The following is a 15,151-nucleotide window of genomic DNA, read 5'->3' as shown; positions in this document are numbered from 1 at the left end:
ACATCTTGTTGGAACCGTTTTATTGGTGTTCCAAACTGATCTTGGACAGACTCTAAGCGGGAATAGACAGGCATGTGCTGGTCGCAGTTTTTGCATGCGTCATCACAACATCCTGTTCATGTTCCATGTTGTTTTGGTGTTAAAAGTCTGAAATGTTCCAGTGGCTGAATTTCCGGTGGATCTTTTGATTACCAATTCATACTATTGTGTGTGTGTGGCTAATGTGCACAGGACTAATTCTCTGCAGGGGGACTGATTGTGGTCTCCATTTCTCTTCTTCTCTCCCCTGCTTAATAAGTGCATTGACAAATAGGCCAGCTGGGTGAAGGGAAGAGTGTGACAGAAAGAAGTGGTGACTGCCCTGCTTTCTTAACTGGTGTCATTCTGCTGTTAGGAATGACCTGATGGTCAGATGTCTTGAGGCATTGCTCTGTGTCCCATTTTTACTCTTGTCTTTGCTACATGGTTGGTTAAATGTGCACTAATGAGTTGACACATGCAGTATCTGGATACATGAGCTGAAGTACTAATACTATTTACATTTTTTTATTTTAAAAATGATATCGTCATCTTTATCAGTTTCAAAGTCAGATGTCTTTGTGTGACTTGTGACTTCCAGCGTAGTGATACGGGCAGTGTTGGGGAGTAACGAATTACATGTAACGACGTTCCGTAATTTATTACAAAATGTATGTAATTGTAATCTGTTACATTACTGGGAGAAAATGTGTAATTAAATTACAGTTGCTTTTGGAAATTTCCATGATTACGATTTTAGTTACATCACCGCAAAAGCTCGGATTCATCAAATAGTTTTTTTCATATCAACATTCTCCTTCTAAAGCCGACACTTGTGATTGGCTCTCTCTGGTCATGTGCCATTCGGCCGCTAGACTCAATCGACTTGTTAACGGGACGGCAATCAGCAGCAAAAATGTAGGAGGCGCACAAGACGTTCCTGGGTTGGAAATACAAAAAAAACTTCACATAGATAGAAGATAAGCGCCCAGACATTTTAGTACAACGCAAAGAGTGTTTGCCCACAGTGAAGGTGCTGTCGACGTCGAAACGTCGAACCTGAGGACACATCTAAAGCTACGTAGCCTACTCGCCTATAGCTGTAACTGCAAGCACTCACATACAATAAAATCAGTCATTCAATAAGTCAGCTTTAGTTTCATATCATTTCTGATGCAAGAACAGTGTACAATGAAGTAAGATGTAGCCTAACAATTAGTCTCAAACATGATATAGTTTTTCCAAATAAGCGCCACCTTGTAGTGCAATCTTTCTATTAGTTTATCTGAGATTTTGAAAAGGTTAGACCAGGTTAGACTCATAATGTATGGTTAAACTTTCAAACACATAAAACAACACTGACTTTTGAACAGTTTCATCTTATAGAACATTAATGCCATCACTTATCTGGGTTGTCATATGAAGCACTTTTGTCTAAATTGTGCACATTGGTCATCAGGTCAACATGGTATCATGTTTCCACATGCTGTACACATATAATACAAACACATTTTTTATTATTTATTTACATTTCATCATTACGTTTTGTTATCAAACAACAAATATGTAGTTAATTCCTAAATAATGATCTATGGTTTTAATCCACTTTTAAATTAAGAAAAGTAATCAAGACATAATCAAATGTATTTAGTTATATTATTTTGAGAAAGTAATTGAAATAGTTACACTACTATTACATTTTCAACAGGGTAACTTGCGATTGTAACCAACTACATTTCCAAAGTAATCTTTCCAACACTGGGTATGGGCCAGAAAATAGTGCCAAAGTGATCGCGATCTTAATTCAATTCAATTCAATTTTATTTGTATAGCGCCAAATCATAACATACATTATCTCAGGGCACTGTACATAGACAACATCAAAGAGAGCAGAGAACCCCAACAGTTCACACAATGAGCAAGCACTAGGCATCAGTGGAGAGAAAAAACTCCCTCTTAACAGGAAGAAATCTCTGGCAGAACCAGGCTCAGAAATGTGCAGTCATCTGCCTCGACCGGTTGGGGTGAAAGGAAAATCGGGGACAGAGGAGAGGTGGAGGACAGAAAGGGGAGGGGGGAGAGAAAGGACAAGAGGGAGATGAGGTAGAGACAGAAGAGAGAGAGAGAGACCAGGAGCAGATACACAACAACTGTATCAAGTTACAAGTTAATACAATTAATGATATTGACTTTTTAATTATAGCACAATAATAATGGTGATGATGTGGGTAGCCTCGAAAACTCAAAAGAAAGATCTTGGTCCCGCAACCTGCATGATGAGAATACAGAGAGAGAGAGAGAGAGGGAAGGAAGGAAATACACAAACTAGGGAGAGAAAGAGACAAGGTTAATGACATATAAAAAGTCAAAATCATATCCTGAGTGTGAGAGAGTGAATGTGCGTGCACCACAGATAAAAAATCCCCCAGCAGTCTAGTTCTATAGCAGCATAACTAAGAGCTGGTCCAGGTTTCCCTGAACCAGCTCTAACTATAAGCTTTATCAAAAAGGAAAGTTTTAAGTTTAACTTTAAATACAGAGAGAGTGTCCGCCCCCCGAACTATCATTGGGAGCTGGTTCCATAGGAGAGGGGCCTGGTAACTAAAGGCTCTGCCTCCCATTCTGCTCTTGCAGACTCTAGGAACCACAAGTAAGCCTGTATTTTGTGACCTAAGTGGTCTATTAGGGCGATAAGGTAAGACTAAGTTTTTCAGGTATGAAGGGGCCTGACCATTAAGTGCTTTGTACGTGAGGAGGAGGATTTTAAATTTAATTCTAAACTGTACAGGGAGCCAGTGTAGAGAAGCTAACACTGGAGTTATATGGTCTCTCTTTCTAATTCCTGTCAGAACTCGTGCTGCAGCATTTAGAATTAACTGAAGGGTTCTAACAGACTTGTTGGAACATCCTGATAATAAGGAGTTACAGTAATCTAATCTAGATGTAACACAAGCATGAACTAGTTTTTCAGCATCCCGTAAAGACAGAATGTTTCTAATTTTCTTAAAGGGGACATATTATACCCTATTTCCCCCATTAAAATAGTTCCCTGGTGTCCTAATGAACATGTCAGTGACATGCTTTGGTCAAAATACCATAAGGATGAAGAATCATAGTAGTTCAATAACCCTGCTAAACCCGCCCCTTTCAGAACGCTCGGTTTTCGTGCAAGGTCCCTTTATATGCAAATGAGACACAGGCAAACACACACCCACTTCTTCCAGGGGGTTTCTGATTTGTCCTCTTTACAGCTCTATTCGTCTCCCCCTCCCTCCACTAGCTCTCTTACAATATCAACATGTCAGCGAGAGTGCCGTCACAGGAAGAGACGTCCTACATAAGGATCGAGCCGAACACTGTCCAACTGTAAATCAGTTAAACAGTTAAACTGTATGTTGCTGTATCAGATCGTGTGTTCGTACCACTTCACATCATACTGCAAACAGCGGTCGCCGCATTTAGTCAGGGGACGTATTTCACCGACGTACAAACACACACATTGTTAAGAAAAGATCACATAGAGCTCATAACTGACCATTCTGACACGTCCTAATTAAACATATTTGTTCAGTACGTCCTCCATGACCGGAGCACAGACTCAGTCTGATACAATCACATAAAGCAGCTGTTTATGCAGCTCGCCGCTGACGATCAGCGGTGCTGCACTCTCTGTGCAGCGGTGCTACACTCTCTGTGTCACCGATAGCCTAAACTGCCGCTGGCGATCAGCTGATCGCCACCGCTGATCGCCAGCGGCGCGCTGAATAAACTGTATGTTGCTGTATCAGACCGGAGACCTCACCACCGCTGACCAGCTCCGGTGCTCCGGCGAGCTGGCGATCAGCGGTGGCGATCACCGTGTAACGCGCCACCGCTGATCGCCAGCGGCGCGCTGAATAAACTGTATGTTGCTGTATCAGACCGGAGACTGTGCTCCGGAGACCTCACCACCGCTGACCAGCTCCGGTGCTCCGGCGAGCTGGCGATCAGCGGTGGCGATCACCGTGTAACGCGCCACCGCTGATCGCCAGCGGCGCGCTGAATAAACTGTATGTTGCTGTATCAGACCGGAGACTGTGCTCCGGAGACCTCACCACCGCTGACCACCTCCGGTGCTCCGGCGAGCTGGCGATCACCGTGTAACGCGCCACCGCTGTATCAGACAGTCTCCGGTCTGATACAGCAACATACAGTTTATTCAGCGCGCCGCTGCCGATCAGCGATCGCCAGCGGCAGTTTAGGCTATCGGTGACACAGAGAGTGTAGCACCGCTGCACAGAGAGTGCAGCACCGCTGATCGTCAGCGGCGAGCTGCATAAACAGCTGCTTTATGTGATTGTATCAGACTGAGTCTGTGCTCCGGTCATGGAGGACGTACTGAACAAATATGTTTAATTAGGACGTGTCAGAATGGTCAGTTATGAGCTCTATGTGATCTTTTCTTAACAATTTGTGTGTTTGTACGTCGGTGAAATACGTCCCCTGACTAAATACGGCAACCGCTGGCCGCAGTCTGATGTGAAGTGGTGCGAACACACGATTGCTGACTTTATCCGGCACATTAGCTTCATATATAAAATCCTCTGTAAAACACTGTGCTCCACTGTGCAGCCACCAACAGCACACTTGTCCCGCCACGTTGACATAATACCGCTCTTCCTCCCTCGCCTGCACTCTGGCAGGGACAAGGTGGAGCTAAGGTGGAGCTTGCGAAGTAAACGTACTGGTGGGGCGGTAACATTCGCGGTGAAATGCGCATGCTGACGTCATAAGCGCAGGGAATTCAACATCGAGCGTTTTATCGCCTATACTTACACTAAGCGGAACCGCGAAAACATGACTGAGTATTGTTTTTCCACACTTTGGCGACTGGTAGGGCCCCCAGAGTCCCAAATATCAGTATTAAAATGGTTAAAAAGTTGATTTTGCATAATATGTCCCCTTTAATGTTCCGCAGGTGGAAGAAGGCTGTTCTGGAAATTAGTTTAATGTGTGAGTCAAATGACATTTCCTGGTCAAAAGTAACTCCAAGGTTCCTCACAGTGGAACTGGAAGCCAGGGTGATGTCATCTAAAGTGACAATGTGATCGGAAAGTTTTTCTCTGAGGTGTTTAGGGCCGAGTATAATGACCTCAGTTTTTTCTGAGTTTAAAAGTAGAAAGTTACAGGTCATCCAGGACTTAATGTCTCTGAGACATTCCTGGAGTTGAACAACCTGATTTATTTCATCCGGCCTCATTGATAAATAAAGCTGTGTGTCATCTGCATAACAATGAAAATGTATGTTGTGCTTTCTAATAATGTTCCCTAGAGGAAGCATATATAAGGTAAAAAGTATAGGCCCAAGCACTGAGCCTTGTGGAACTCCACAATTAACTTTAGTTTGAAGTGAGGCTTTATCATTAACATGAACAAACTGGAATCTATCAGATAAGTATGATTTAAACCAGCAGAGGGCAGCACCTGTGATACCAAGAGTCTGCTCCAGTCTCTGCAGTAGAATATTATGATCTATGGTGTCAAATGCAGCACTAAGATCCAACAGGACAAGTAAAGAGACTAGACCATTATCAGAAGCCAAGAGAAGATCATTACTAACTTTAACTAGTGCTGTTTCTGTGCTATGGTTTAATCTAAAACCTGACTGAAAATCTTCAAACAGGCCATTAATGCGCAAATATTCACATAGTTGATTAGCAACTACTTTTTCTAAGATTTTAGAAACAAAGGGAAGATTAGATATAGGTCGGTAGTTAGCTAAAATGTCTGGGTCAAGGGTCGCTTTTTTGAGAAGGGGTTTAATAACTGCTATTTTAAACGTTTGGGGCACATATCCTGTTAATAAGGATAGATTAATTTGAGTTAATATAGAGCTGTTAATTAAAGGAAAGACATCTTTAAACAGTTTGGTGGGGATAGGATCTAACTGACAGGTTGATGGCTTAGATGATGAAACTAATGATGTTAATTCAGGGAGATCTATAGGGGAGAAACTGTCTAAATGTGCACCTGGTGCTTCTAAAGCTCTTGTGCTAAAAGATGAGTCAGTCCCAATATGAGGGAGGAGATGATCAATATTTATTCTAATTGATGTTATTTTATTCACAAAAAAGTTCATAAAGTCATCACTGCTCAGTGTTAAAGGAATAGATGGTTCAGTGGAGCTGTGGCTCTGTGTCAGCCTGGCTACAGTGCTGAAAAGAAATCTATGATTATTCTTATTTTCTTCAATTAGAGAAGAATAATAGGCAGCTCTAGCTTTGTGTAGGGCTTTTTTGTAAGCTACAAAACCATCTTTCCAGGCTATATAAAATTCCTCTAGGTTATTGGAACGCCATTTTCTTTCTAATCTACGTAACGCCTGTTTAAGAGCACGAGTATTGGAGTTAAACCATGGTGCTCGTCTCATCTGATTCACCACCTTCTTTTTCAGAGGGGCAACACAATCTAATGTAGTACGCAGTGAGGCCGCTGTACTATCAACAAGGTTATCTTACATACTGATGGGCAGCGGTTTTATTGTTCAAACCTGTTAACATAACATATGCATGCATGTTTGTGGTTTAAAACTCGTTAGTTATGTCATAAATGCTCTCCCTGAACTAGGGCTGGGTACCGAACTTCGGTTCTTTTATGGTACCGACTGAAATGCTTTGATGGTACCTGGTATCGAAATATGCCTTGTTGTTTGGTCCCAAGGGTTAGAGGCTGGTGGAGGTGAGTAAGGGTATTGTTGACCAGTTTCGTCTAGGTTTTCTCAGCCTAGATTATGGAGTAATAATAATACAACCATGTTATTGTTGTTTTGTGTTCTAATGTCAAATGATAAATGAGTGAGGGACAAATGAGGGTGATGATAAGACAGGTTAATTTTTTTTAAGAACTGCTAAGAAATAGTGGTGCAACGGATCATCATTGATCCGTGATCCGTTCGGATCAATATCTTCGGTTCGGCACACACGTGATCCGCGGATTGATTTATGAAAAAAAAAAAAGGTTGTGCGCATGTTCAGTCCACACACAGCGTGGTCCCTCTGCGGAGGAACAGAGGAGCTTGAATGCCCCGCGTCATTTAAATCCCCTGTATGGGAGCATTTTGGCTTCCCTGTCAAATATAATGATGATAGTTAGTGGATAAAACCGTGACGGTGTGTCGGCACTGTGGCACAAGAAAGCCATTTGACAGTGAAAACACATCAAGCATGGCCACGCATTTGAAGCGACATCACCCCGGTGTTTCACTGACAGGAGTGAAAATGAAGGCTGCTCAACAAGGTGCAAAACGAGGGCTTTAAACACATGCTGAAAGTGCTTGAGTCACGTTACGACGGTGCGCCATCGCGCACCCACTTCAGCGAAAAGATTGTGACAGACTTTTTTTTGCTGATCCGAAAAATTATCCGATTCCGATCCGTGAGTTTATTGATCCGTTGCACCCCTACTAAGAAACCTCTGTAAGTTTCTGTGAGGTCCTTAGTGAAAATGACTTGTCATTTGTTTGCAATTGTTCTTTTTGCACTGAAAATATTTTGTTTATTTTTCTATGAAAAACTGCATTGAGTGTAAAAATAAAAACTCAGGATTTGTACCATAATGTGCAATGTAATTTTCTTTTTTAGAACTGATATTATAAAACTGGTATCGAAAAAAAGTATCGCTCAGGAATCGGTATCAAAGTGAAGGTATCATATTGGTACAAGTGTCAAAAAGTTTTGATTGATACCCAGCCCTACCCAGAACTGCTTTTCCCAGCTCCAAACCGGGGCAAGATCTCTGAACTGGAGCTGAAATGATTTAACAATAATAAATCCACTCTACTCCTGTGGTCTGTGTCATATACTTAATGTTCAAAATCTGAGCTATCCCTCTAAAATGGTTACCTAGGAATCATCGTCTCTTTTAATTACTGGAGGGTTAAATGACATAAGGTCATGCCTTTTTTTGCAGTGATGGGCAGTGCCTTCCTTGTTTTGTTAATGGTGGTCGTTAATTTTAAAAATACGGTCTGCACACCTTTTCTAGAGTTTCCTACAATGTCACTTTTTGCATCAAAGGAATTTAAAAACTATACTTTGATGTTTTATTCAATCAAAGCCATTCAACCAAATTGCTGCAGAAAAACAGTGAAATGAAGGAATGCGTGCATTGTCTTTAGCTTCAACTGACTCACCATCACGTGCATGGCACAGCGACACATCAAAGGACTAACTGTTACCATGACATCAAAGTGATCCGGACACAGACAGACAGTCGTTTCTTGAATTAATATACCTATAATTCATTGCAGTTTCACAGGTAAGAACATTAATCATTTTGCAAATACCTACCTGTCATTTTACTAAGGCACATTTGGACACAGAAAAACTGAAGCCCAATGTATGAACAAACATTTTTGACACACTCATAAAACTGCATTGCACGCCCTCATTGTTAATAAATTGGATACTCTAAAGTCTTGTTTCCATCATGGTGCGGTTTAGTTTGGTACAGTGCGGCATGGTTTGGAGTGGTAAAGCCCTAGGTTACTCTTGCATTTCGAATGAGAACAGTACCATTGCGCCAGTATGAATGGCTGAGTTTCATCAGGAAGGGCATGTGTTGTAAAAATGTCTCCCAAATCATGTGTGAGGAGGTCATGCCCTGGACAGGTTGCCAGTCCATTGCAGGGACGAGCAACCAGTCATATTCACACCTATGTGGGGCTGAAACAATCCCTCAAATGACTCGAGTAATTAGAATATAAAAAAAATCCTTGATGCAAAAATGCTTTGCATTGTTTGACTACTGTTTAAACAGAGTGTTTTGCTCAGAGGACATGGTGTTAGTAACGCTGCAACACATTCAATGTCAACAAGGCACACACATGGAAGAAGAAGTAGCAGTGGAAACGCAATACACAAGGAGTTAAAGGGGACACAATGGAGAGAAGGCTGCGCATATTGCAAATATGTATGTTACCAGTCAGTATCCAATAGCCTGTATTGTCTGAAATAGATAACAATACAAATATGTCTATTATGTGAATACTTATGTGAATTAATGTAATTAATATTTCTGGATGTGGTTAACAAAAACATAGTTTTTGGTGGTGGAATATATTATATTTAGTTTGTATTATGGATGTTTTATAACAGAAGTATACTATTCTTCTATTCCTTTGATGAACGGAGTAGTCGAGGGGTAACGTAAGCCTTTAGGAGAGCATTAAAGTAGGTTGGAGCAGACCCGTGAATCACTTTGTAGGCTAGAATCAGTGATTTGAATTTGATGCGGGCAGATAGGGGTATCCAGTGGAGCTCAATGAGGGGTGACATGTACCCTTTTAGGGTGATTGAAGACCAGGCGTGCCGCCGTGTTCTGGACCATCTGTAGTCGTTTCACACCACAGGTCGGGAGGCCTGTTAGCAGGGTGTTGCAGTAGTTAAGGCCTGTACTAGGAGCTGAGAAGCCTGTTGTGTTAGGTACGGTCTGATTTTTTTTATATTGAATAGTGCAAAGCAACATGATCTGTAAAAGTCAACTGGTCATCAATCAAGTTTCTTGCTATCTTGGAAGGAGCCAGAGATAGAGATTACTCATGGGAATTAATTATATAATAAGAGACTGAGTCTGAAGTAGGGCTGCCACAAACAATTATTTTGATAGTCGACTAATCACCGACTATTTTTTTGATTAGTCGACTAATCGGATCATACGTTAATTGAATGTATAACATACAGTTTATCGCACCAGCATGCAGCTGCTCTTATATACCAATCATTAGCTTTCAGCTTGAAGTGTTTAAGGTATATGCTAACTAAAAATGAAGACAATTAAGATGATAGTTCATTAAACCTTTAATGAAATATGCTTGTAGCAACAAACAATTGTAGCATAAAGTGCAAACAGCTGAGTAAACGAATAAGGCACTGGCCTAAACAACACAAAAATAAATAGGCCTACTTAAGGTTTTTCTTTCATTTTTCTTTGGCATCAAACATAGCTACAATGAGGTAGGCACCTAAGGAATTATTAAAGTTTTGGTCTCACTGACTCAAATATAACAAAAGTGCATTTTGTGCTCAGTGCTCACAACTGTATTCAACTTTACTACACTGCTCTAACGTTACAGAAAACACATGAAATATGTGTGCTAAGGCTAATGAATCAAACCGTCATCGCTAATGTTAACGTTTACAGCTATCAATATGAGTAAGTAGTAAGTTAACTCTCTGTTTACGCTAATGTTAGCAGCTAACTAGCCAGTTAGCTTCCGAGACGACGGTCCCTCTTCATCGTCGTTGTCAGCCACAACGTGCTTCCTTTTCAGGTGCTCGTGCATCGCACTTGTGCTGCTGTGAAAGGCAAGTTCTGTCTTGCAGATATTGCATTGCACACTGTTTTCTTTTGTTTCTTAAAATGCTCCCACAGCTCCGTTGCCGCCGGGTAGCCATAATACCAGAGAGCCCGTCTGGTATAACTTCTGATGACATCACGGCTGACCCAGATTACCACTACTGCGCATGTGTGTCAAGGACAGAAAGGCAGATGCGGCAGTGGAAGGTGCCACAGCAGTTTTGAGAGAGAAAACAAAGTTAAAAAAACAAAAAACGATGCGTCAACTATTAAATGAGTTGTTGACGATTTTAATAGTCGACATAATCGTGACTAGTCGACTAATCGTGGCAGCCCTAGTCTGAAGACAGCTGGCCATCAGGTCCAGCTGGACTCCTCCTCTCTCTGTCTGTTCTTTCTCACTGGTAAAGTTCCTCATCTGTGTACTCTGCTTCATAAAGATAACCCAATGGATTTTCTCCACAAGGTTCATCCTCAGTTTCTTAGTCAGATGTGTTAGTTTGTTTAATTTCCGTGATACGGATCAGAAAATAGTACCCAACTGCTTATGGTTTAAAACCCATTAGGTATGTGTCCCAAACTATCTCCCAGAACTACTTTTCTCGGCTCCGAACCAGAGACTCATGAAATGATTTAACAACGTTGCATCCACTCTACTCCTGGGGTCTGTGTCATACAACTTCTTTAAATCCTGAAGACGGCACATCCGGACAGCCGAAAGCCGCCACATCTTCCGCCGCCGACTAAAAACACATCTCTTTGGACTCTACCTCGACTAAGACTACGACGACGACAAAAAAAAAGCACTTACATTGTACATCACACTTATGACTAGCACTTCATAGTATGGCTTACTTAAGCACTTACTTACTTCTAGCTCTTGTTTGTACGCAAATGTTGAAATGCACTTATGCACTAAATGACATGTAACATAATGTAATGTAATGTTCAAAAATCTGATTATCCCTTTAATGCAAGATCAGATAAAGTCAGATCTCGCCATTTTTCATAGTTTCCGCTGCATGTTGAAAATAGGATATAGTATATGAGTGCACTGATATATCAAGGGATTTGTTCACCGAGTGTAGTGTGCATTAATCAGTGTACCAGTTCAGTGATTCAGCAGCTCAAATTGTCCGAAAATCTGCCTCAGCAAATCCCAGAACAATGCCGAACGATGCAACAACAATGCAGTCCAAAAGAAATGAAATTCCAAAAAAACGTGTGTTAAACTCCAAGGAAATTATCAAGAAATTTTCTAAAATCTCTATTTTAATGGAGGGGGTTTGGTGTATTTAGTGATCGTACTGACAAGAGCCAGAAGTACTGAAGAACTGAATCACTCGGTTTCAGTTCAGTAACTCTGTTTTTATGAATTGAGAATCGACTAGCACTGACTAGCCATATCTGAAAATGTGTGTATGGTTAAATTCTTTATCCCTTTTAAAGGTTTTACGTTTTCCATCTCTGATTTCTCACTGGTCAGGAGTAGGCAGTCGTATGTCACTGAGAGTAACATTACAAGTGTTCATCTGACCCATTTTGTATTCTGAATGCAAATTCAGATGAATACATCATGGGTGGCTTTAGAAGCGGCGTATCAGATCGACAGTCTGTGCTCCGGTCATGGAGGAAGTACTGAACAAATATTTTTAATTAACTGATTCTAGTGATTTGATTCAGTTACACTGAAAACAACTGCTTAACAAGTCACTTGTCACTCGTATGTGTGTGTCTCTCGCATGTAAAAGTCAGCGCAGTTTCACGCTCACGTTGAGTAGGTACTTTTTTTGTAGTGAAGATGCAACCTAAACTGTGCCGTGCCATTTGCATTACAAATCCTGAGTTTTTATTTTTATACACAATGCAATTTAGACTGTGACTGTGGTACCTGTCTTGTTTTTCTTCACTCATTTTCTTTTTCTGCCAGTGTGAACGGACTCACACTGACTGGCCTTGTCCTCTTCTTCAAAACTAGAAAGTGCTATATAAATATAGACCATCTACCATTTTATTAAAATTAACTTTTGTACTAAACACAGGTACAGTCTCAACAAGAAAGTAGACAAGGCAGGCATGCCTTTTCAAGGTCTTGAAAATAATGTTTTTTGTTTTTAAAAAGTGTAATTTTTATTTGAGAAAAGGACAAGCACCATGTGAAAGGTAATAGATTCTCTGTTTTTAAACTGAATCTTCTAAACTTTAAAAGGAAAACTCTTGAGAATGTTCTGGTATGTGTTGCCTTTTCCCCTCTCTGTTTTTACTGACTTTGGATCATTGTTTTGTCTAACTTATAGGTTGAATGTGTTTTCCTCCAGCCTGGACACCATGAGCACCATCTCACCAACTGACTTTGACAGTTTGGAGATCCAGCAGCAGTATAATGACATCAACAACCGTTGGGATCTGGCAGCAGAAACTGACTGGGATAATGAGAACAGTTCAGCACGGCTCTTTGAACGTTCACGAATCAAGGCTCTCGCAGGTATGCTACACTTAAGGCCTCACCAACACACTTTATGTGCTTGCATGGAGTTGCCATGCATCTGTTATACATGAGAGCCAACAACCATTCACTCTCACATTCCCACCTATGGTCAAATTAGAGTGTCCAGTTAACCTTTGCCTCTTTTTGGATAGTGGGAAGCAACGGGAGAAAACCCACGGGCAGACAGGTAGAACATTCAAACTTCTCACAATAGCGAACCCGGGTCTTGTTGCTGCAAGGAGACAGTGCTAGCCACTACACTATGGGGTTAAATTTGTTCCAATAATATTTGTATATGTGCAGAGGGTGATCCACACGTATTTCTTGATTTGTGTTTCATGTTTTGAGATCCACAAATAAAAAGTCCCATTTGTAACTTGTATATTGATTTTGATAAATATAGATTTGTATTTGTAAATAATATGACTTTTGTAAAACTGAAAATTGCATTTGTGAATTGTGATTCCGCATTTGTGGCTCACCAGCACACGCATTCCTCTCTTTCCAGTTACGGATTTTTGAGACAGTCTTTGCATGAAAGTCGCACAGATCGACACATATGTGCAGAGGGTGATCCACAAGTATGTCTGGATTTGCATGCATGTTTTGTAGAACCACAAATAAAAAAAATCCCACTTGTATATTGATTTTTACAAATAACATGACATTTGTAAAACTGGAAATTGCATTTGTGAATTGTTTTTCCGCATTCGTGGATTGCCTGCACATGCATTCATCGCTTTCCACAGTTATGGATTTTTGAGACGTTATATTTGTCTCAATAATGCCTTCCTTCATCAGCAGGTGGCACTCTTTTACAAGTAGAATCTAGGGCTTAAGCACATAGATATACATAATAAAGGCTAGATCTTCTTATGTCTTATGGCGGAGTATCAAACCTCCGCACTGGTGGCCATCTTCTCACAGTCAGCTCGCTCACCCATAACATTGTGTTGTAGCGGTACATGTACTTTTTAAATAACCATAATCTGCTCAATTTTCTACCGATTTTCAAACGGTTTGGTTTGTTATAAACGTCAGAGATGTAGTTACGACACAGCATGAATAATTATGAATAATTATTTGATAATTATGTTCTAAAAAAAATTAGAATAATGGAATAGAATAATGTAGTAATATTCCTATTATATATTATAATAGGAATATTACTAATATGATAAACTAATTTAAATTATTACATGTTTAGTTTCAACACAAATAATAAAATTCTGTATGCTGACTATCTAGCCCTAGATTCTACTTGTAAAAGACTGCCACCTGCTGATGAAGGAAGGCATTATTGAGACAAATATAACGTCTCAAAAACCTGTAACTGTGGAAAGCGATGAATGAGTGTGCTGGCGATCCATAAATGCGGAATCACAATTCACAAATGCAATTTGCAGTTTTACAAATGTTATGTTATTTGTAAAAATGGATATACAAGTTACAACTGGGATTTTTTTTATTTGTGGATCTAAAAAACATGCATGCAAATCCAGACATACTTGTGGATCACCCTCTGCACATATGTGTCGATCTGTGCGACTTTCATGCAAAGACTGTCTCATAAATCCATAACTGTGGAAAGAGAGGAATGTGTGTGCTGGTGATCAAAATGCGGAATCACAATTCACAAATGCAATTTTCAGTTTTACAAAAGTCATATTATTTACAAATACAAATCTATATTTGTCCAAATCAATATACAAGTTACAAATGGGATTTTTTTTTATTGTGGATCTCAAAACATGAAACACAAATCAAGAAATATGAGTGGATCACCCTCTGCACATATACAAATATTATTGGAACAAATTTAACCCCATAGAGATAAATGTAGATACATCGACAAACAAATGTGTCTTTTTTGCCAAAGCAGCTTCATTTGCAATTTTACACAAAGGACATATTTGAAACAGATCTACTTAAAGTTACAGTTATATTTATAGTTGTAGTCTTATTTTGTTAGACACCAAATAGTGTTTTTAAAGGAAAGCTGCAGTTTTGATAAATGTTCAGGAAGCATTAACAGCAATCTCCAACATACATATAAATGAGTGCTGGGCCATATACTGGTTCATATAAAATGTATTGTTCGTATACCGCAAGACCAGTATATAAAATTGGAACGTGGCCCAGCAAAACACTGCTTGACAGGGGACAGACACACACACACTCAGCTGCGCCTCTGTCTCGCTGTACCACTCACTTATGCTTAAAAAGGAACTAAACCCCTGGTCTGAGTCTAACTCCGCCCAATGCCTGATCTTGAAAATCTAAAAAAAGTGGGCAGGGAGTTATTGGTGC

At 40.3% G+C, this 15,151-nt stretch overlaps 1 protein-coding gene across 5 annotated transcripts in view; it reads left to right on the top strand.

Moving 5' to 3' along the window:
• The window catches only part of sptbn2 (spectrin, beta, non-erythrocytic 2), a 68,871-nt gene that overhangs the window by 9,833 nt on the left and 43,887 nt on the right, over nt 1–15,151 (top strand). For 2 of the 5 annotated variants that reach the window (XM_058626726.1, XM_058626732.1), the window contains exon 2: nt 12,651–12,838. In XM_058626726.1, the coding sequence (XP_058482709.1) occupies nt 12,682–12,838 (157 nt within the window). In that variant the 5' untranslated portion in view covers nt 12,651–12,681. Of the gene's footprint in view, nt 1–8,169; nt 8,314–12,650; nt 12,839–15,151 lie in introns of those variants that run through there. The other 3 variants (XM_058626730.1, XM_058626728.1, XM_058626729.1) reach the window with 3 other exon arrangements.

This window comes from Solea solea, chromosome 4, assembly GCF_958295425.1.
Source record: "Solea solea chromosome 4, fSolSol10.1, whole genome shotgun sequence".
Lineage (NCBI taxonomy): Eukaryota > Metazoa > Chordata > Actinopteri > Pleuronectiformes > Soleidae > Solea > Solea solea.
The sequence above is the reverse complement of the archived record's forward strand: the minus strand, read 5'-3'. Positions and strand labels throughout refer to the sequence as shown.